The sequence below is a fragment of the Lepidochelys kempii genome, chromosome 10 (genome assembly GCF_965140285.1).
Source record: "Lepidochelys kempii isolate rLepKem1 chromosome 10, rLepKem1.hap1, whole genome shotgun sequence".
Lineage (NCBI taxonomy): Eukaryota > Metazoa > Chordata > Testudines > Cheloniidae > Lepidochelys > Lepidochelys kempii.
Window position 1 is genome coordinate 55,365,780 of NC_136389.1, and position 20,794 is coordinate 55,386,573.

General features: G+C 40.4%; 2 protein-coding genes across 4 annotated transcripts in view; both read left to right on the plus strand.

Annotated features, from left to right (window-relative positions):
• Positions 1 to 1,017: 1,017 nt before the first annotated feature.
• Positions 1,018 to 20,794, plus strand: part of APBA2 (amyloid beta precursor protein binding family A member 2) — a 236,850-nt gene continuing 217,073 nt past the window's right edge. The window contains exon 1 of the mRNA XM_073303675.2: positions 1,018 to 1,105. The gene's annotated coding sequence lies outside the window, so the exon portion shown is untranslated. The remainder of the gene's footprint in view (positions 1,106 to 20,794) is intronic.
• Positions 1,024 to 19,167, plus strand: MCEE (methylmalonyl-CoA epimerase). Of its 3 annotated transcripts, none has more exons than XM_073303689.2 (4): positions 1,024 to 1,105; positions 3,325 to 3,447; positions 8,781 to 9,121; positions 16,610 to 19,167. In XM_073303689.2, exons 2-4 carry the CDS (start codon positions 3,354 to 3,356, stop codon positions 16,760 to 16,762), a joined length of 588 nt encoding a protein of 195 aa, XP_073159790.1. In that variant the 5' UTR covers positions 1,024 to 1,105; positions 3,325 to 3,353; the 3' UTR covers positions 16,763 to 19,167. The 3 variants fall into 3 exon arrangements, with proteins under 3 accessions (XP_073159790.1, XP_073159793.1, XP_073159792.1); XM_073303691.1 differs by lacking the exon at positions 1,024 to 1,105 and adding an exon at positions 1,399 to 1,514; XM_073303692.1 differs by lacking the exon at positions 3,325 to 3,447 and having other exon boundaries at positions 1,026 to 1,105.

The window sequence follows — 20,794 nt, forward strand, 5'->3', positions numbered from 1 at the left end:
TTATTCTCTGGGGTTACAGTAACCTTGTCTCCTGTGTGGTTCTTCCCATTCTGCAGAGTTTTGATAGATCCACATAGTAATGGATCTTATTGGTCTCATCCCAGCTATTGTCACAGTCCACCTCTTAAAACCTCCCCTGGGCGTTGGGATGAAGGGAGCTCCCCCCCAATCGTGAGGCTGAGCTTTACAGTGCACTGAATGTTCGTATATGGTGTGTACTTTCCACATACACTCCTTCAACTCCACTCAGAGCCTTCCACACTCTCATAGAGGGAGAGGGGAGACAGATCCCTATTTGATTAAAGCAGTTACCCAGTTTTGGGAGTCTTGAAGGTTGTTTCAGCGAGGAGAAGAAATGGGTGGTGGAGTCAGGTATGGTATCTTTTTGATACAATCTTGTTTATCTAAAATAAATTATAAAATCCGGTTTCCATGAACACAATAGGACTCAAACAACAGAAGGTTATTTGGTCACAGTTCCCAGGCTCTTTCTGACAGCACTTTACCCAAAAGCTCTCTCTCATTTTTTTCTGAGGGTCATACTACTGGGGCTTCTCTTGCTGTGCCTGGGCTTCTTTAATCTTTCTTTGTCTCAGCTGCTTCTCTCACATAGAGACACATAATTCCTGACTCTAGGGGCTGGGCCTTTAAGGAAAAACCATTAATGCAAAACTCACAATAAAATCACAAGAGTTGGTAACACTAATTTTCATTAGCGCCAACGCTGTTGCCAGGAGAAAGTTTCTGCACAAAATGAAAAATCAGCATGTTTCAAGCTATTAAACATTTTATTTTGGAGCAAATAACGGAATCGCTTCTTCACCCAGTCGCTGGTGGTGCTGCTCACAGCCAGAGGCTGATGATTTCCTTTTGCAGAACTGGGCTTTGCCGCAGCTCTGTGCCCCCCGCCTTGGAGGGCAGCTCCCTGCAGTGGCCAAAGCAGGGGCTGCCCCGCTGAGAGCACAGCCTGGCTCTGCGCCGGCCGGCCGGCCAGCCCGGCCCCTCCTGCCTTTGCCGCTGTGCTCGCGGGAAGAGGCTCTCGATAAAGTTAGATTTGAAGAGCCAGGAGACAAGATGGCAGCCTGCATGGGGAAAGTAGCAGCAGGTAGATACTGAGCGGTGCAGCGGGAGCCTGAACGCGCTGAATAAGGGGGGCAGGTGGGGAAGCGAGGACGGCCAGAGACACGTGTTAAATAGGTCGTGGGGTGGGGGAGTTCATGGCAGGGGAATTGCACATGCTAAGTATAGGGGTAAAAACAGGATATACAAAGTACCCCTGTTAGAGGAACAGTGTGTACAGACAACGGTGGAGGCCATGGAAGGAGAATTGCACCTGGTAAAGATATTTAGGGGGAAGGTGCAGATCACCCATGCTGAGTAGGTGAGTGCAAATGGGTGGTTGTTCACGCTGAGGAGTGGCTCCTGGGTAGTGACTCAGTGAATGGGACATGGGACTTAGTCAAGAATCCTGGCTTGTATTTTTTTGACTCTGCCATAGACTTGTCTGACCTTTGGTAAGTCACTTAGCTTCTGTGACTCAGTTTCCCTTTCTGTAAAATAGTTTTTGCCTTGTGAAAGCTATTGATATCGACAGATGAGAATTTATTATTTTAATTAATTGTGAGAAGTCATGAAATTGTGCGTGATGAGTATTTCTGTACAGTTTAAATGCTCTATTTTGTATTTATTTATTTATTTGTGATCCTAATAATTCAGACTGCTGGGTTGTGGAGTATTGCAGTTTTAGATTCTGATCCTTAAGTTGCTCTGTATGGTCAGATCTCTGCATAGAGGTCTCTTGTCTTTAATAGGTGCAGGATGCTATCCACATGGAGCTTCTTGAAGGATTACTTCAGGACGTCATTTTTTTAGATATGTAGAATTAATGCATCTTATAAGCAAACTTCCCGATTTCCCACAGACGAAATGTGCTACATACCCACATTTTTTCTTATTTTCATACATAGTTTCAACATTGCTAAACGTTTGCAGTGTTTTTTGTTAGATATATTGTTAAATGTAGATGACTTTCTGTTTGTAAATAAAATAAAGAACTCACCCAAGTTTTCAGTGCAAGAGTGTTAGACCAGTTTGGTTGTTTTTAATACTAAGCACAATAAGAAAAAAAATGTGGATGTATTTACTCTATGAATAGAATTTTTTGGAATGTACAGATGATTGTTAGAATAACTCTTAAAATTGGATTTTGTCTTGGTTAGAATCTTCTGTTTTCTTGTGAAAAATAAAGGGTGTTAAGCCTTGTGGGGCAAACCTGAAGCATAATGCCTACTTTTTTAATATTTATCTTGGATGTTACATGCAAACTTCTCTTCCTTCCCTTATGTGGAGACATGATTCTTTTCTCTCTAAAGAGTTAAAGATTGTTTGATCTCAGTTACAGTGCCAAAACTAAATTATTGTGCAATTTAGCCATGGACTCGATCTCAAACGGGGACTATCAAAGAAGAAGCAGAGTGCTGTCTAGTCATTAGTATGAGACAGGCAGCTAAAATACCTAAGAACACTCAGTCCATTTTATGGGATAGTACAAACTTTCTGATTCCCTGGATTCTGGGGTCATCTGGAGCAATCCCCAATATAAATTACAGAAGCCCAAAGGCTGTGTAAATTGTGCTGGCTTGTTAATGGCACTTGGAGATTGCTGGTGTTTAGGAATAACTAACCCATGCCCTATGCTCATTGTGCTCAGGGACTGGGAGGTGGTGTTGGATATACTAGTGGCTCTATGCCACATGAGGACCCTTCCTGCTCTGGAATTTTAGGGTAGCTTTCCTTCAGCATACTTGAGAATTGTTCCGAAGGGCATTATCCTGTAATGGTGACTCTCATGTATAACCTCTCTCACATGTATTATTATTGAGTTCAGTGGGACTCCGCATGTGTTTGATGTAACCATTACATTGGTTGTGCAGCTCCCATTGATTAAAAAATAAAATATCTGATCCTGCACCATTGAAATGTGTTGTAATTAAGTATGTGCTGACTTAATTTTATAATGGATGCTGCATCAGCCCCCCAGCTTTTAAAATTGTTTTGTCTGTATTAGAGTGCAAGCTCCTTGGGACGGGAGCTATTTTGTGTGTGTCTGAATTCTGCTGAACACTCTGCTGGTGATCAGTGAACACCAATATAATGAATTGAATAGGTAGTCCAAATAGATACTGCTTAGAATCATTAAGAATGATTTTTTTAAAAGTACTATAGTTGAAGAAAGTGACATAACATGCATTCTATAATCTCAGTGAAATGGGGAAGATGACTAAGAAATTTATGTGGATCCTGTTTTCATATATTTCTTTAAAGGGCAATGTCTCTGAACCATCCCTAGAAACATGAGATGTGTACATTTAAAAAGTAGGTCTTCAAAATACCCCGTGGACATTGATGTTGACTGCATTAGAAGAAGAAAGAAAAAAGAAATTGCACGTAAGAATTTATCTACACATGGTCAGCATCTGCAAATTTCAACCAGGAAAAATGCTTCAGTCAAAGTAGTCTGGGCTACACAATGAGCAGAGAGCCTGGTTCTTCTCTTGTATACAGTGGAGTAAATCATGAATAATTCAGTTAAAGTCAATGGAGAGACATTTGTCTGACTAAAAAATCTATCCCAGAGACAACAAAACCAGTCACCAGAAGAAAGCAAACTTACTTGCTTTACACTACAGAGGCCATGTTTACGCGGTGGGTGTTACAGCAGCATAGCTATTGCACCATAGCTATGCCACTGTAACCCAGTAGTGTAGACGCAGGCTACAGCAATGGAAGAGGTTTTTCTGTTGCTGTGGGAACTTCACCTCCCTGTGAGACAGTAGCTAGGTTGGCAGAAGCATTCTTCCATCATAGCTGTATCAAAACCGGGGTTTAGGTTGGCCAAGCTATGGTGGTCAGGGCATGAATTTTTCACGCCCTTGAGCATCGTAAGTATGTCAACCTGAGTTGTTTAAGTGTAGACCAAGCCAAAGAATACAGAAACTGGAAAATACGTAAACCAACCTATTCTGTATGTTCTACAAAACATCCAAAGCCTCAATGCATCCTTGGCACAATTTCATAACAGAATTGTGCATTTGAGGTTGTAAAGAAGTTGAGAATACATAAAAGGCTTCTGATACTCAAGCTTGGCCTTGAGGCATTGGGAGCTTTGACATGGTCTAAAGCAAAAACTGGCATAAAATGTAACCACTGGTTTCATGTATACATACTTGTATCTCATTCTGGCAGCAGTAGTCTAGTGATGGGAGATCTGCCCTGTCCTGCCCTCCTTCCCCTGTCTTCACCGTACCTTCCTCCCCCTCCCCACCCCCAGAAAATTCCAGCACCCACTGTCAACAGATTAACTTTTTAGCAAGCCATTTTATATATCAGAATATGCAATTTCCTGCAATACCATGGACCAAATTTACTGAATTAAGTTTAAGTATTTTAGGAGTTAATTGTAATTAAAAGGCAAATGTTTATACATTATTGTGGGATTGTATGGGACTTCTTTAGGAAACATGACTATGGAAACCCTGGGAAGTGTTGTGAACTTTAGAAGATTCTTCTAAACAATGGGGCAGATAGGAATGAACTTTTAGGGCAGGTCTACATTACTGCTTAAGTTGATCTAACTTATGTTGCTCAGGGTTGTGGAAAAGATGCCCCCCACCCCCCTCTGAGTGACACAAGTTACAGTGACCTAAGCACTGTTCATACTGGCGCTATGTTGATGGGAGACTATCTCCCGCTGACATAACTTTTGCCTCTTGCAGAGGTGGAGTAATTATGCCAACGAGAGAGCGCTCTCCCTTCGGCACAGAGCGTCTTCACCAGACGTGCTACAGCAGTGCAGCTGTGCCAATGTAGTGCTTCTAGAGTAGACTTGCCTTGAAAGTTAAGTGTGTTTCTCAGGAAATCTCTAGGGGGTTATGTATGCAAATGTAAGAAGGAGAGGACCTTTTGTCTGTTGAGTGCTTGTTATATGAGGACAGATCAGAAAGACCCAAACTGGATAAAAGAGCGACTCACCGATTAATGGGGGTGGCTGTTTTGAGTCAAGGCAGTTACGAACTTGTGACCACAGAAAAACCCTTGGAGGGGTTTGAAGGAGTGTTCACCTGCCAGAGCTTTTGTTGGAGTTGGGGTGATCTCTGGTAAGCTTATTAGCATATGTGTATGTTTTTACTGTTTTTAATGTCTTATTTGTAAGAATAAATACCATACTGCTCTTTCTGAGCAAGCATAACCGTAGGCAATTGCCCTGTTGTTAGCCTCTGAGGATAAAATCAAAGCAGGCCTGCCTAGGCACTCTGCCTTGCTGGGGACGTCATAGTTTAGTCAGGGAACTGTGCAGCCTGGAAAACCCATCAGAAGGGAAAGAGACACAGGGCTCTGCCCAAGAGTGGTAAAGGCTGATGAGCCGGAAGCCTAAAGGTGGGTGCCCTTGCTGGAGTTTGTAATCCTAATTTAAACCCTCTTTCTCATGCTGTAGTTTCCTCTGATTATCTCTGCAGTCAGCTGAGGAGGCCCTAGACATTCACATAGACAGACCATATGTTTGTGTTGTTTCCTGTTCATAAGTCTTATGGCCTGTTTCTGTTTTAATTAAAATATTTATTTTATAATGAAAACTGTTCAAAATTATTTAAGTAATGGCTTCAACCATTTACAACCCCTCTCCCAGGGCCTGCCAGTTCAATTCTACTGCAATATTCTTAAAAATCAAGCATTTTTAGCAAGCTAAGCAGAAATGGGAATGGCCAGTATTTGGAAGAGAAAACTAACCTAATTGTTATAGGTGACTCAGTAGGTGGTATTCGTCCTCAGAGATCTGAATTTGTATCTACTGAAGTCAATGTCAAAGCTCCTATAGACTTCAATAGTGTAGAATCGAGACCTAGATCAGTACTGAATCACTTCCTCTGCACAGTTCTTCAGTGTTCTTCTCTAACCTGGAGCCTTAGTATGGATTGGAGATTAATCAATTTCAATCAATAAATAATCATTCAATCTCTTAGACTGCAGTGGTCAATAAATATTCTGTCTCCTGAGGGCTACAGTATCAGGAATATTGATCAGGATCATTGAATTAGAGACCTTAGAAGCACATGAGAAAGAATTGCAATTTATCACAAGTCCCTTTATTGATAAATCCACTAAGCAGATAAACAATCCCACCAATGCTGAAATACAAGAGCAGATAGAGAGACAGTGTTAAGCCCTAGGACTGGCATCACTCACATCTCCTGCTAGGGGACCTTGGAGTGTCAGTCATTATCTTCATTGTCCTCATCAACCATTTGTCATCCTGGTGTCTTCCCCCTGTGTTTTCCCACACCCACCCCAGCACTCAGGCTGGACAACAACTTTTTATTCTGAGGTATGCTTATGCCTACTGCTGCTCATAAATATGCATAAGGGTTCCAATCTCTTTTTCCTTATCCATATGCCATTAATTTAGGGATGCCCCATCTCTTACTGGGTGTCTCCTTACTACCCCTTATTCTCATTAATATCTATGTACTATAGCAACTTGAGGTTATTATAGAATTCCCCAAAATGTTATCGGGCATCTTGTGGCATTAACTGGTACATTGTGCCATAGTTTCCAGTCTATTAAATGCTGATGTTCTGGAAACTATGCAGTAACATGTATTTTACTGCAATTTTACACTTCACTGGTACAGGATTATCTTTCAGTCAACTAGTCATGCACATCAGTTTCAGGCCTAAGGCCTTGTGTGGCTAAGCTGAATATCTCACAGATCTGAGGACCTATGTTACAACATTAATTAATACTTATAGTTCACCTCTATATTCTAAATATACTTAATATCTCTTATTCTTTGCTACAGACTTCATCCTCTGCAAAGGCAGCAGGAGCAGCATTGCTGTACAGATGCCTCTTAAACAAGCTGTGCAAACTCATGGCACTTCTCTATCCCCACTCCCAAAAAAAACCCACAACCAAGAGAAATGGCAAAATCCATGAACCACTATAGCAAACCACTATTCCTAATTATGAGATCCTTCCTTCTCTAAGCCTGTCGTGCATCCCAGATTTTAACTCCAAGCTCTCAAATTTCTCAGTTTGGTTCATAGCCAGTCACAAGAAAAAATCATAATGCCAAGTATTGGACTGACGTGTGTGTGTGTATATAAAATGAAAATCACTTATTCTACTGACAAATATACAGCCCTGACAATAGTCCAATATGAGTAGACAGGAGTCCACAGAAGCAGGTTAAAGTTCAACAAGGGCCTCCTCAGAGACATCCACAAAGAGCTCAGCTGCCATAATTGTTGGTCCATGTTGTTTCTTATGCCAGTGAGCCTTTCCATGACTAAATTGTCTCAGATCTTATTCACCCATTTCTGCCTGGATGTAGACCCCTGCCTTTATGCCATCAGGTGACCATATTGTTAATGACCTTATGCGTACATTCTGAACCAAACTCTGCTCCGTTTCTCATGCAAGTAGTCACATTGAAGTCAGAGAAACTGTTTGCATTAATAGAGCAAACAACATTTGGCCCTAGCAAATGCTTTGAGATGGAATACCCTTAAAATGGCTAAGAAGGGGATAGGGTGGCCAGGTGTCAGGTTTTCGACCAGAACATCCAGTCAGAGCTACTGACCAGACACCCAAAGTCTGGTTACTGTGGGTGAGGGAGGCACCAGGTCATCACCCACACCAGCTTGTACTCAGCCACGGCCGCCTCCTACCTGCATCGGGCGGCTGCAGCTCCAAGCCCTGGCCTCCGCAGGCAAGACCCTACTGACCCAGGCAGAGGGGAGTAGAGGCGGGAGAGGGGAAAAGCAATGAGCAACAGGGGAGAGAGAAGGAAGAGGAGCAAATGGAGGGGTGAGGCCTTCGGGAAAGAGGCAGGGCATGATGGGGCCTCGGGGAGAGCTGGGGCAGGGGAGGTTCCGGCAATTCTGCCGGAGTATCTGGTATGTAAATATTACAAAGTTGGTAACTGTAGAAGGATGCTGTATGTTAAACAGAATAATCCTTAGAATTCTTTCCAGCTGTAGAGCATTTCACTAACTTTTTATCCTCAAACAGTCCTGTGATATAGGAAGTATTAGTCCATTATACAAATGTGAAAACTAAGAAAGGAAGAGAGGCAAAATGATCTACCCAACATCACAGAGGGATGGAATAGCAGAGATGGAATAAAACTTGGGAGTTATTGGCTACCACTCTTGTGACTTAACATTTGATCACATCTCCCTCCACTGGGAAGCAACTAAGATTGTTCACCTTTCTATAGGTATTTGGGCTTTAGGAATAAATATATTAGTTCTTCATTATGTTTAGAAAGGGTTTTTTTACATCCTTATTTCTATTTTATTAAATGTGAAGCTCTGAATAATACAAAAACAATGTACAGGTTAGTGGTGTGTAACTGGCCCTTAAATTCTATAAACTTGTGCATATAATTATGAAAATCTTTATTTTCATACCAAGCTCAACTGAAGCTTAAAATTAACTTTTTTAAAAAATCCCTATTGTTGTTTGTAATGGACACATCTGAGCATTCATGCTATAAATTCTTCATTTACCTCCTCTGAATTAATTTGTTTCAGAACAAAAAAAGCCATTGAACTGATAGCAGAAGAAGAGAAAATGCTTCCCTGCTATCTTCCTATCTCTGTCTTTAGCATACCATAAATGTAAGGACATAGGAGTTATTTGGGCTTCATTAAAAGGGGAAAGGACGTGCATTAATTTTTTTTCAAAAGGATTATGACGATGTCATTCAATTTTACAGGGCTTCTTACCAGATTGCAAACTACAGCACACACGGTACGGACTTTATCAGTGTCACGCTCCTTAACTCAAAAAGTTCCATGCTCTTTGTGGAAATTGGGGCGACTCAATCATGTAGCAATTGCGGTACCTGATTTGGAAAAGGCCCAGTCTTTTTACAAGAGTGTTTTAGGAGCCCAGGTGAGTGAGACAGTTCCTCTTCCTGAACATGGCGTCTACACTGTTTTTGTGGAGCTGGGAAACACAAAGCTGGAACTGCTGAACCCTCTGGGAGAAAAAAGTCCAATTTCAGGCTTTCTGCAAAAAAACAAGGCTGGAGGAATGCATCATATCTGCATTGAGGTATTATACATGCATACTTTCTATTATATTAAAAAAAATCTTTATCTTGTTAAACAGCTTCATACTTTCTAATAGATTCAACCTGAATAAAAACCCACATTGGTTATGCCGAGTCATTATCATTTGGGTAATTCTACCGAAGACCAGCAAATAAAAAGTGAAGTTGCAGTGATGAAATTCAGGCCAATTTCATATTGTCATTATACAAGCAGTTTTATTTTCTTTTTAATCTGCCCAAACTGAATTCAATAATTGTAATGTCCTGCCTGAAAGAAATGGGGACAAACTCATAGAATGTAGCAATGTCCAGCAAAGGTGGCAATTTCGGGATGTTCAAAATATATGCACTGGAAAAACCTGTGTGTGTCAGTTTTTATATATCACTTATAATGGGGTGCACAAGTGTAAATTAGAGCATAATTTGAAGACAGTGGGGTTTTACCAGAGTTCCTGTGTTTTATATTTTGTTGAAAATTCAATATGCAAGTCAGAAAAGAATCCTGGGAAAACGCTCACTGCTGTGTTGGTTCTCAGAGATGAGAGTAGTAAAATTAGGTAATCAGAGATGAATCTGCATATTCACAGGGAGTAGAACTACTGAGCAAGGTCGTGTGTGTTTGTTTTTTTACAATCACTTTTCAGAATAGAATCAAAATTTAAAGGTTATCACAATATACACTTAATTGTGTTGCATATTGTATATGGTCCTCATATACAATATAGGGACCCGTCTCAAACACACATGCGTATCTTTAATCATGTGAGTAGTCCTGTTGAACTTAGTAGGACTACTCACATGAATAAAGTTAAATTGATTGCCAGATTGTGTCCATAAACTATAAGTATCGTAAATTACATACTTACAAGAAAAATAGAAAATTCTTCACATGTATAACATATCCAAGTTTTCCCCCTAAATTATTAAGCCTCCATATTTTCAAAGTAGAGCCTGTCAGTATAGACCGGCCAATCACCGTATAGCACTGCTCAGATGACATGCAGAGCAGTTGATATCATAAACCGAGCTGCTCGCATTATTCTTAAAGAAAATGTATAAAAATTCAAACGTGTAATACAAAATTATAAAAATTGGATAGGACAAGTCTCAAGCTGTTTGATTTATGCTTTACGCTTTTCGAACCTTTTGTCTGTGTTAGTCTGTAAATTGATACTTTGTGTATTAATTTTCTATTTTCTTTATCGCAACTGAAATATTATAACTGCCCTGAATATTTATTATTTAATATTAAAACTTTAGGATATATTCTCCACTGAACAAGAAAATAATCTTTAAGGTAGTGGATTGGTATTAACAAGTAACATTCAAAAATAGTATTGAGTGCTTAGATGGAAACTCCCCAATTTCAGTTGCTATGGAAATTTGTCATTGACTGTGGAACAGATGTAAGTGAAGATTAAAACAAAAAGCCTTAATTCAGATATTCTTACAGATGAATTAGAAGCTTGTCATATATAGAAAAAAGGCTACAATTGGCTGTTTATGAGACAGGGAAAACAAACTCCCACATTTGACTCTCTGGAATAGTAGAAGGACTGTAGGTCAGCATTGAGTTGACAGGCTAGAGGAAAATCTTGCTCATTAATAGTTGCACTTCTATCTGTCTTTCACAGAGGGAACTCAAAACATTTCACAAACATAAAAAATCCTGAGGTATTCCCATTTATAAAGAGATTAAATGAACCATAGTGAATTAGTTGTTCTAGGCTAGATAGTAAGTCAGTGGTAAAGGAGGGAATGGAACACAAGAGTCTTGGCTACCAGTCCTCTGCTTTAACTTCTTCCGAGGCTGGATGTTTTATATTGGCAATTATAGATTCTGTTTTGTGATTCATGCTAGCACAGAGTTCCTGGACTGCATTTGTTCTATTTGCATGGCTCAATAGTTTAGAGCTTGGTAAAGTATTAAATCATATTAGTCTACTTCTGCAGTAATAAATTACTTTAAATAAATCTTTTTAATTAATGACTTCCACAGGAAAAAAAATAGAACCAACAAGACAAAAAGTGGAGGTGGGGGGAGGAGGGTGATTTGCCCATGTATGGCAGTGTATGATTATGCAGAATGCTGTTTAAGCATATTGAATTTTAATACAAGCGATGATATAGTGTATCATTCATGGGGGGGGGGGGGGAATGGGACAAAAAGCATGCTTTTATTAGTTCTCTTTTCCAGTTCTTTCTTTGAGCGTCCTTTTGAATAAGATGTATTTTTCAGGAAATGGTAGATCATAATTTAATGCAGCAAAAATGCAATTCCTTTTCAAGAAGTGTAGACTTCCCCCCACAGGAGTAAATTTCTGCCTATGGCTGTATGTCAGGGAGGGATGACTATTCCCTGCTTCCATTTCCCAAACAATGAGGAGGAGGGAGGGGAACAGTTAAGCCCTTATCCTGTAAACCCTAAGGCTTGACTTACACTAGAAAATTTGGTCAGTATAACTACATCACTCAAGGGTGTGAATTCTCCTGTCGAACTGGCTACTGCCTCTCAGGGAGGTGGAGTACCTATGCTGACAGGAGAAGTCTCCCATGGACATGAGTAGTGTCTTCACAGTAGCGCTACAGTGGCACAACTGTGTTGCTGCAATGTTTTACATGTAGGCAAGCCCTTAAGTGTGCCTAAGTTTACTACCGTGACTAGTCCCCTTGAAATTAAATTTAAGTACACCTATATAGTGGATAATAAATCGGAGATGGCTACTGTTCACTTTATAAATTCTGTTTTAGTGACTCAGCAATTGCATTCAAATTCAGTAGATCAGAATGTTTTATATTTCTTGTAAGTATAGTATCTATTTGCAGTTGTTCAAGAAATTAAAATAAAAGACTAATTCAATCTGCTCAAATTGCTGTTAAGCAGAATTGTTTTGCAGTGCTGTTAGGAGAATGTAAAAGACTACAGCAGAACTCAAGAAGTGGGGATGGGGAAGACAGGAATAATAAGTGGTAAGGGCTGTTTTTAAAAAAAACTCCAAACTGCTAAGTAGTAGAAATAGCAACACTACTTAATTACAGCTACAAAGAGAGGAACACACTAGGAATATTTAAAATGACTATATCTACTTAAATCTTTTAGGAGCTGGAGTGTGTGTTTGTTTCAAAGATACTTCAAGAAGCATAAAGAAAAGGAGTACTTTATGAGCTACTTCGTGAGCTACAGCTCACTTCATCGGATGCATACTGTGGAAAGTGTAGAAGATCTTTTTATACACACAAAGCATGAAAAAATACCTCCCCCCACCCCACTCTCCTGATGGTAATAGCTTATCTAAAATGACCACTCTCCTTACAATGTGTATGATAATCAAGGTGGGCCATTTCCAGCACAAATCCAGGGTTTAACAAGAACGTCGGGGGGGGGGGTAGGAAAAAACAAGGGGAAATAGGTTACCTTGCATAATGACTTAGCCACTCCCAGTCTCTATTCAAGCCTAAGTTAATTGTATCCAATTTCCAAATGAATTACAATTCAGCAGTCTCTCGCTGGAGTCTGGATTTGAAGGTTTTTTTGTTGTAATATCGCAACTTTCATGTCTGTAATCGCGTGACCAGAGAGATTGAAGTGTCCTCTGACTGGTTTATGAATGTTATAATTCTTGACATCTGATTTGTGTCCATTTATTCTTTTACGTAGAGACTCGCCAATGTACATGGCAGAAGGGCATTGCTGGCACATGATGGCATATATCACATTGGTGGATGTGCAGGTGAACGAGCCTCTAATAACATCAGCCACACTATCAGGCCCTGTGATGGTGTCCCCTGAATAGATATGTGGGCACAGTTGGCAACGGGCTTTGTTGCAAGGATAGGTTCCTGGGTTAGTGGTTCTGTTGTGTGGTATGTGGTTGTTGATGAGTATTTGCTTCAGGTTGGGGGGGCTGTCTGTAGGCAAGGACTGGCCTGTCTCCCAAGATTTGTGAGAGTGTTGGGTCATCCTTCAGGATAGGTTGTAGATCCTTAATAATGTGTTGGAGGGGTTTTAGTTGGGGGCTGAAGGTGAAGGCTAGTGGCGTTCTGTTATTTTCTTTGTTAGGCCTGTCCTGTAGTAGGTGACTTCTGGGAACTCTTCTGGCTCTATCAATCTGTTTCTTCACTTCCGCAGGTGGGTATTGTAGTTGTAAGAATGCTTGATAGAGATCTTGTCAGTGTTTGTCTCTGTCTGAGGGGTTGGAGCAAATGCAGTTATATCGCAGAACTTGGCTGTAGACAATGGATCGTGTGGTGTGGTCAGGGTGAAAGCTGGAGGCATGTACGTAGGAATAGCGGTCAGTAGGTTTCCGGTATAGGGTGGTGTTTATGTGACCATCGTTTATTAGCACCGTAGTGTCCAGGAAGTGGATCTCTTGCGTGGACTGGACCAGGCTGAGGTTGATGGGGGGGATGGAAATTGTTGAAATCATGGTGGAATTCCTCAAGGGCTTCTTTTCCATGGGTCCAGATGATGAAGATGTCATCAATATAGCGCAAGTAGAGCAGGGGCGTTAAGGGACGAGAGCTGAGGAAGCGTTGTTCTAATTCAGCCATAAAAATGTTGGCATACTGTGGGGCCATGCGGGTACCCATAGCAGTGCCGCTGATTTGAAGGTATACATTGTCCCCAAATGTAAAATAGTTATGGGTAAGGACAAAGTCACAAAGTTCAGCCACCAGATTAGCCGTGACATTACCGGGGGCTAGTGTTCTTGACGGCTTGTAGTCCATCTTTGTGTGGAATGCTGGTGTAGAGGGCTTCTACATCCATAGTGGCCAGGATGGTGTTATCAGGACGATCACGATGGATTGTAGTTTCCTCAGGAAGTCAGTGGTGTCTCAAAGGTAGCTGGGAGTGCTGGTAGCGTAGGGCCTGAGGAGGGAGTCTACATAGCCAGACAATCCTGCTGTCAGGGTGCCAATGCCTGAGATGATGGGGCGCCCAGGATTTCCAGTTTTATGGATCTTGGGTAGTAGATAGAATATCCCAGGTCAGGGTTCCAGGGGTGTGTCTGTGCGGATTTGATCTTGTGCTTTTTCAGGGAGTTTCTTGAGCAAATGCTGTAGTTTCTTTTGGTAACCCTCAGTGGGATCAGAGGGCAATGGCTTGTAGAAAGTGGTGTTGGAGAGCTGCCGAGCAGCCTCTTCTTCATATTCCGTCCTATTCATGATGACAACAGCACCTCCTTTGTCAGCCTTTTTGATTATGATGTCAGATTTGTTTCTGAGGCTGTGGATGGCATTGTGTTCCGCATGGCTGAGGTTATGGGGCAAGCGATGCTGCTTTTCCACAATTTCAGCCCGTGAACATCGGCGGAAGCACTCTATGTAGAAGTCCGTCTGCTGTTTCGACCTTCAGGAGGAGTCCACCTAGAATCCTTCTTTTTGTAGTGTTGATAGGGAGGTCTCTGTGGCCCAACTTGATTATCATACCCATTGTAAGGAGAGTGATCACTTTAGATAAGCTATTACCAGCAGGAGAGTGGGGTGGGGGGAGGTATTTTTTCATGCTTTGTGTGTATAAAAAGATCTTCTACACTTTCCACAGTATGCATCCGATGAAGTGAGCTGTAGCTCATGAAAGCTTATGCTCAAATAAATTGGTTAGTCTCTAAGGTGCCACAAGTATTCCTTTTCTTTTTGCGAATACAGACTAACACGGCTGTTACTCTGAAACCTTTCAAGAAGCATGATGTTGTTCCATGTAGAGCTCTGTTCAGCAAGAGATCTGTGACCTTTCATGGTGCAGAAGTTACCAAAGATGACTGTCAAAGGATGGCATACTGTTAAGTCTGAAAAATTATAAGAAATGTGGCACTCAGTCATTCCTTGCTGTGAAATGTAAAAATACTATGTTGAAAAGATATATATTTTCAGATGTAACAGGTCAAGTGAGCCAAGATCCACAAAATCCAACAGTCAGAGTTTAAATTAAATGGATGAGTGTGGGCTTGTGGCAGCTAGAATTTTGCAAGAGATTTAGTGCTAAAATTTCTCTAAACAAATTCAAAAGAGTTCAGATAAAAGCATCAATAAAGGCTTCCTGTAGCTCTAGGGCTTCCATTAGGATGGCCTGATATTCCTATGTAAGGCCAAATTACAATGAGGAGTCCTAGTCTATCCTAGAAAAATGACCCATTGTAGTGTGGTTGAAAATAATTTGCTACTGGCAAAGAATAGTCGGAACACTTTAACACCTGTTACAGAAAGCATATTGGACACCTGGTGGAAGGGGAGAGGAACCGGTTCTTGATACACACAGTCACCAAGCAGATATTTTCCTAATGGAGATGCACCCAGAGACTCTCACAGCTCACTCTCATTATTGTCCCTTGGGATGCAGTAATTCACTCCAGCTGAGCCCAGCCATGTTTCTCCTTCCGGCTGGTTTTGCTAGCTATCTCTGCAGGAAGTGCAGGCAGCTGTGCTGATTTCTCTACTCAGGGGATGAACCTCAAGGGGTTACTACCCATCACAGAATGTATTACACTTGTAATTAAGGGTTCTCTAATATTAGCATTTTCTAAAAAGCAAACTGGTAACAGTATGGGGGTATGACTGCAGCAACTTCAGGATTTTTAAAAAATCTCAGTTGAAAAGGATTAGGACTTAATTGAATTCTACTTCCTCTGCATTTGCATTATGTAAAGTTTGTTTTCACAATTACATCTTTTAAGCTTATCCATTTAGCTATGTCCAGGCACCTGTCTTGAAAAACAGCACTCCTGTTGTTCTAGTGCCGGGACTTTATTAACTGGTAGTTGTGCTAAACTGAATGTTAATTTTGTTCTTCCAACAAGCTTGCATTCGAGATCTGGGTGAATCAAAGTCTCACTTTATATCAGCACATCCAAAGTAACAACCATTTGGCACAACTTAAGGACAAGTCCATGTTAAATACTCTTTTTAGGTTGCCCTGAAATTATATATGTGATGATACTTTTACTATGAAATACAGTTGCCCAAGAGGAAAATGGATCACAGTCCGGTGTGTATTATCCTCTAGTATTCTTGGTAGTTCGAGGTGTCTCTGAGGAGATCCATTTATACCAAACCTAACTGGTAAGATCAAGATGAACCTAAGTGAATGGTACATAACCCCAGCATTTAATGAGTCAGGATTCTGTCTTCAGTTAGATGGGAAAGCATTCCTTGGTTAATGATCTTGTAAAGCTATACAATCTACTATTTAGGAACAATGTGGAGCTTACAGCTATTGATTTTGATTATTTATTAATTTTGCATTATAAAGTAACTAAAAGGTTGATGTATTACAGAATCTCTTAACAAACAGAACTATTAAATATAGTACAATCTTCTTGACATTTCTTGATTAAAATCTCCAGGTAACTGCATGTTTCTGTAGCATTTTTGGTTTTTAGAATTATGTAGTGCTTTATTTTTATTATGGCACTACACTATTGTTCCTAATATAAAATCTGTGAATCATACACTTTAATGTTCCACATTGTATACATGTTTGTTTTTATAAGGTTGATGATATAAAAGCGGCTATGGCAGAACTGAAGGAAAAGAAGATCCGAATATTGAGCGAAGAGCCCAAAATAGGGGCGCACGGCAAACCAGTGATTTTTCTCCACCCTAAAGATTGTGATGGAGTCCTTGTAGAACTTGAGCAAGCCTGAGCTGTAATCCTAAAAAATGAAATTATGAACTAATTGCAAACCCAATGAGACGGTGTTGGAATTTGTATTATGCCTTGCACTGTGTAAAAGTCATTGTACTTAATTCTTTCTTGTTGATTAAACGCATTACAGCTCTTAAGTTGTGAAATGTGGAGAAATAACAATACATACAGGAGGAAGCTAAAGCACTGTTAACCCTCCTAGTCATCTGGGGCTATGACTTTTGTTTTGTTCAGACCTTCAAAAATAATACATTTAAATGTATTTGGATTCCATTAGACTTTGAATTTAAATAGTAACATGAGCTGAGGTACATATACAATATAAAGTCTTTTTTTTTTTGTTATCAGTTTGTGGCATAATTTTAATATATAGATTTCTAGGTTACCCTATATCATTTTGCTCTGTATTACCCACTTCTAGATAACAAGAAGATGGCTCAGATATTGCTGTAAGAAAGAAGTCTACAAGAGAACATTGTATTTTCTGTCTCCATCATTATAAGCATTATCTGAGCTCCATATTGATTGGTTCATTCAGTTATAGGATCCTTGTGTTATTGTTTGGTTGTCTGCAATTGCTAAGCAACTGTTCTCTACCATAACAATTGCTGCCAAGAAAACTGTTGTCTAAATCACCATTTTGTAGCTTTATGTATTACATATATATGAAAAAAAATCAAGATTTATAGGGGCATAATTGGTTTATTTTAAATATACTGTGATTACCAAATACTTATTTTGTTTTAGTTTTGTCAGCAGATATATCTTTGATTTTTAAATTTTAGCTCATACTGATTTATTCTGTTTTCTTCCTGATTGATCTTGAGTGCCTGAACTGAAACCTGACTATTAGGAAAATATCTGGGACATACCAAAAAAAGGCTAATGACTAATATTTTAATTTATATTTTGTTTTCCTTTACAAAAACATTTTCAGGTGATATCTTATTAAAATGTGTATGAATTTTTATTTTACCAAGAGATAAATAAAGCCATCTAGGTCCTGGTGCTGCAAATACTAACTTTACATCTCGGAGTAGTTCTGCTGAAGTCAGTGAGACTACTCATGTTTGAGTGTTTGCTAGATTGGGACCATAGTTTATAAGGGGCCAAATCCTGTTCACTTTATTCATGAGAAGTCTCTTCATCACTTTAATAAAGCTAATCACATGAGTAACGTGAACACCATTTGGCCCAATCTCTTTTTTTACATTGTGGGGGGGGGCATCTACAGCAGAAATAGAAATTGCATATTTTGAAGGCCACATCCTTAAATGTTAAATAAATAATAAGCTCTTTAAAGGATTTATAAATAATTAGATTATTCTATATTTTATATGATAAAGCATATTTCTGAATTTCACTCTTAGAGTTTTGGATACAATTAGAGGAAGTGTTTCCTCCTTTTAGGAACAGGTTACTTTTTTTATCCAGTTTTAATCCATAATAATTGGGCACTAGTGTAGAAGTTAAATAATTTGTGCTTTATTTCCTGTTTGCTACAATAAAAACAGATATATGATGGTCACCTAAGTCAGATTTAATCACGACTTTGAAGATCCTGAAAGCTTGTGTGGTGGTCTTCTGACGCAAGAACCTTAATAATGCAAGAAATCTTGTTATACATTAAAGATGTTAACTTTGGACTCACCGTTCTATTCCTACCTGAAGTAAAAATTGGTTCTCAAGGAAAATGCACTGAGCCTTGTGCAGGGCTATTACATCTGTTCAGTGAACTGTTTATAGAATAGTGAGATTCTGCAAGTTTAAATTTTGTAGATAATTAAGCCAGCGAAAGGTAGGTAAGTACTTAATTTCCCCCCTTAATTTTATTCTGCTACTCTAGAAATCCTGGTTATTATTTTACATATTATTTTATTTTCAGATCATTTGAGGAACAAGAGGCTTTTTTTTTCCCCTTTCAGAATGAATCAAGAATTAAAATGTCAAGATTACAGGGGGTTTTTTGTTGGCTAAAATTATTGGTTACTTGTCTTTGAACCTGAGACTGTTGGGTTGGGCTACTATCACAATAACTGGAGTAGAAGGACTACCAGGTTAAAATTCCTTTCTTTCCCCTTTGTCCTATCTAAAGTTATATGCCCTATGTTGATTGAGGACTAGCTTGACTTGGTCCAGGAACTCCCCACTTAACGTCCTCTCGCTTAACGTTGTTTCGATCTTACATCCCTGCTCAATTACAGAACATGCTCCATTTAAAGTTGTGCAATACTTCGCTGTAATGTCATTTGGCTCCCTATCAGCTCCCCTATGCTCCCCGCCCAGCACCTCTTGCCTGCAGATCAGCGCCTTCCCCCTCCTCCTCCTGCACGTGGCAATCAGCTGGCTTGAGGCGTTCAGGAAGGAGCGGGAGGGGTGAGGACTTGGCACGCAGGCTCCCCTCTCTCCCCTGAACGCTGCAAACCAGCTGATTGCCATGGGCAGGAGAGGGAGGGGGGGAAAGAAGAGGTGGGTTAAGGGTGGGGGCTTGGAGAAAGGGGTGGAGTGGGCAGGCTGAGGGTTGAGCCCCCACCCCTCGTGCTTGCAGAGTAGGGGAAGCTGCTGCTGGTGCTGCTGCACAATGTGCTTCTCCTAGCCTACAGCACCTTCAGCCTCCTTGCTGCCTCATTGTCTCCAGTGCCGGTGGGCTGTGCCTGTGTGGGATAGGGCGCGGGTACCTCCCAACTACAGTACTGTACTGTACGGCAAAAAAAAATTTCCCTAGAACCTAACCCTCCCGCCCCCCATTTACCTTCATTCTTTTTGGCAAACTGAATTCGCTTAACATCGTTTCACTTAAAGTCGCATTTTTCAGGAACATAACTACACCATTAAGTGAGGAATTACTGTAATAGGTAAGGCTGACCAAGAGTGGATGAGGGTCTTGAGTGAACAGGACTTTTTTTTTTTTTTATATCTGAGATGTTTTTCTTCAGACAGTGTCTCCTACAGCACCCATACGGCTCTTTATCAGTTTCCTAGGTACTCACTAGAAAATTCTGTCACACAGTATTTGCAGCAACAATTACCAGCGAGTTCTCAACTAATTGACTTCAGAGAGGGTTCCATGGGGTGTAGGCAACTGCTGCCTTTGCTCACTGTAACAATCTCATTTTGGGTTGGGAGTAAAAACTTAAATCACTAAACACTTGGTAGAAAATAGGGCTCTCACCTTACTCTGAAGAGAGCACACACTATATACATCAAAACTTATTCTCTCTTTAGAGTAACCAGACATTCAAAAATAAGCTTAAACTCCCTCCCCAACTTTAGACACTCTCTCATGACCTTCAGGAGAGACGCTCCAAGCCCTCTTTTGCTACTAGATTGGAGCTAATTGGACAGGCCTGCTCTCACTTTCAGCACTTCTCAAGGGCTGCTCAGCACCTTACAGTATCAGCTTGTTTGTGCTCTTGCCTAGTCATGCCCCACAGTAACTTTTTCTTTCTTTCAGTGAGACTTTCAAAGGTCCCCACAGCCAAAAGCCAAACTAGAAATATTGTTCTTTAAATCTGACCTTTGGTCTTTACGGCAATATATAACTTCTTAAATAGCCAGACCTTAACTAAAGAAGGGGCCTGAAGTACAAATCCAAAGTTTGCGGATATTCAGATGCGACATTTGGCTCACACCTATCTCTACCTATAAATACCAAAAGAAAACCAGATCCTTCATTTCTCCCCAAAGGGATACTACTCCCAAATACAACAGGATATGCTAGCTCCTTAAATCAGGTTTTGGATCAACTTCTAACCTGTTCCTGGTGCCAGTTCAGAGGAATACTGGGATTTGTAGTTCCAAAGGCTGATAAGAGTTGCAGGCTCTGAGGCAAAGCATGCTGGGAAGGGGGCGGATTGTGTTTAGGGAGTTCCCTTTCTTCAGATTAGTGATAGGCTGGGAGTAATAAAGCTGGGGATAACCATACAAATTGGATTACCTTGGAAAGAAACTCAATGAGAACTGGATGGCTGGAGAAACTATCCTAGGGAGGGGAAAGTTTGTTTATTTTGGGGTGGGAGTATAATCTTGG

Excerpts from the sequence above, each read along its gene's own strand:
- MCEE (XM_073303689.2), top strand. The coding sequence starts at position 3,354 with ATGAGATGTGTACATTTAAAAAGTAGGTCTTCAAAATACCCCGTGGAC. Across the intron at positions 3,448-8,780 it reads AAAGAAAAAAGAAATTGCAC|GGCTTCTTACCAGATTGCAA; the intron begins GTAAGAATTTAT and ends TCAATTTTACAG. Across the intron at positions 9,122-16,609 it reads TGCATCATATCTGCATTGAG|GTTGATGATATAAAAGCGGC; the intron begins GTATTATACATG and ends TGTTTTTATAAG.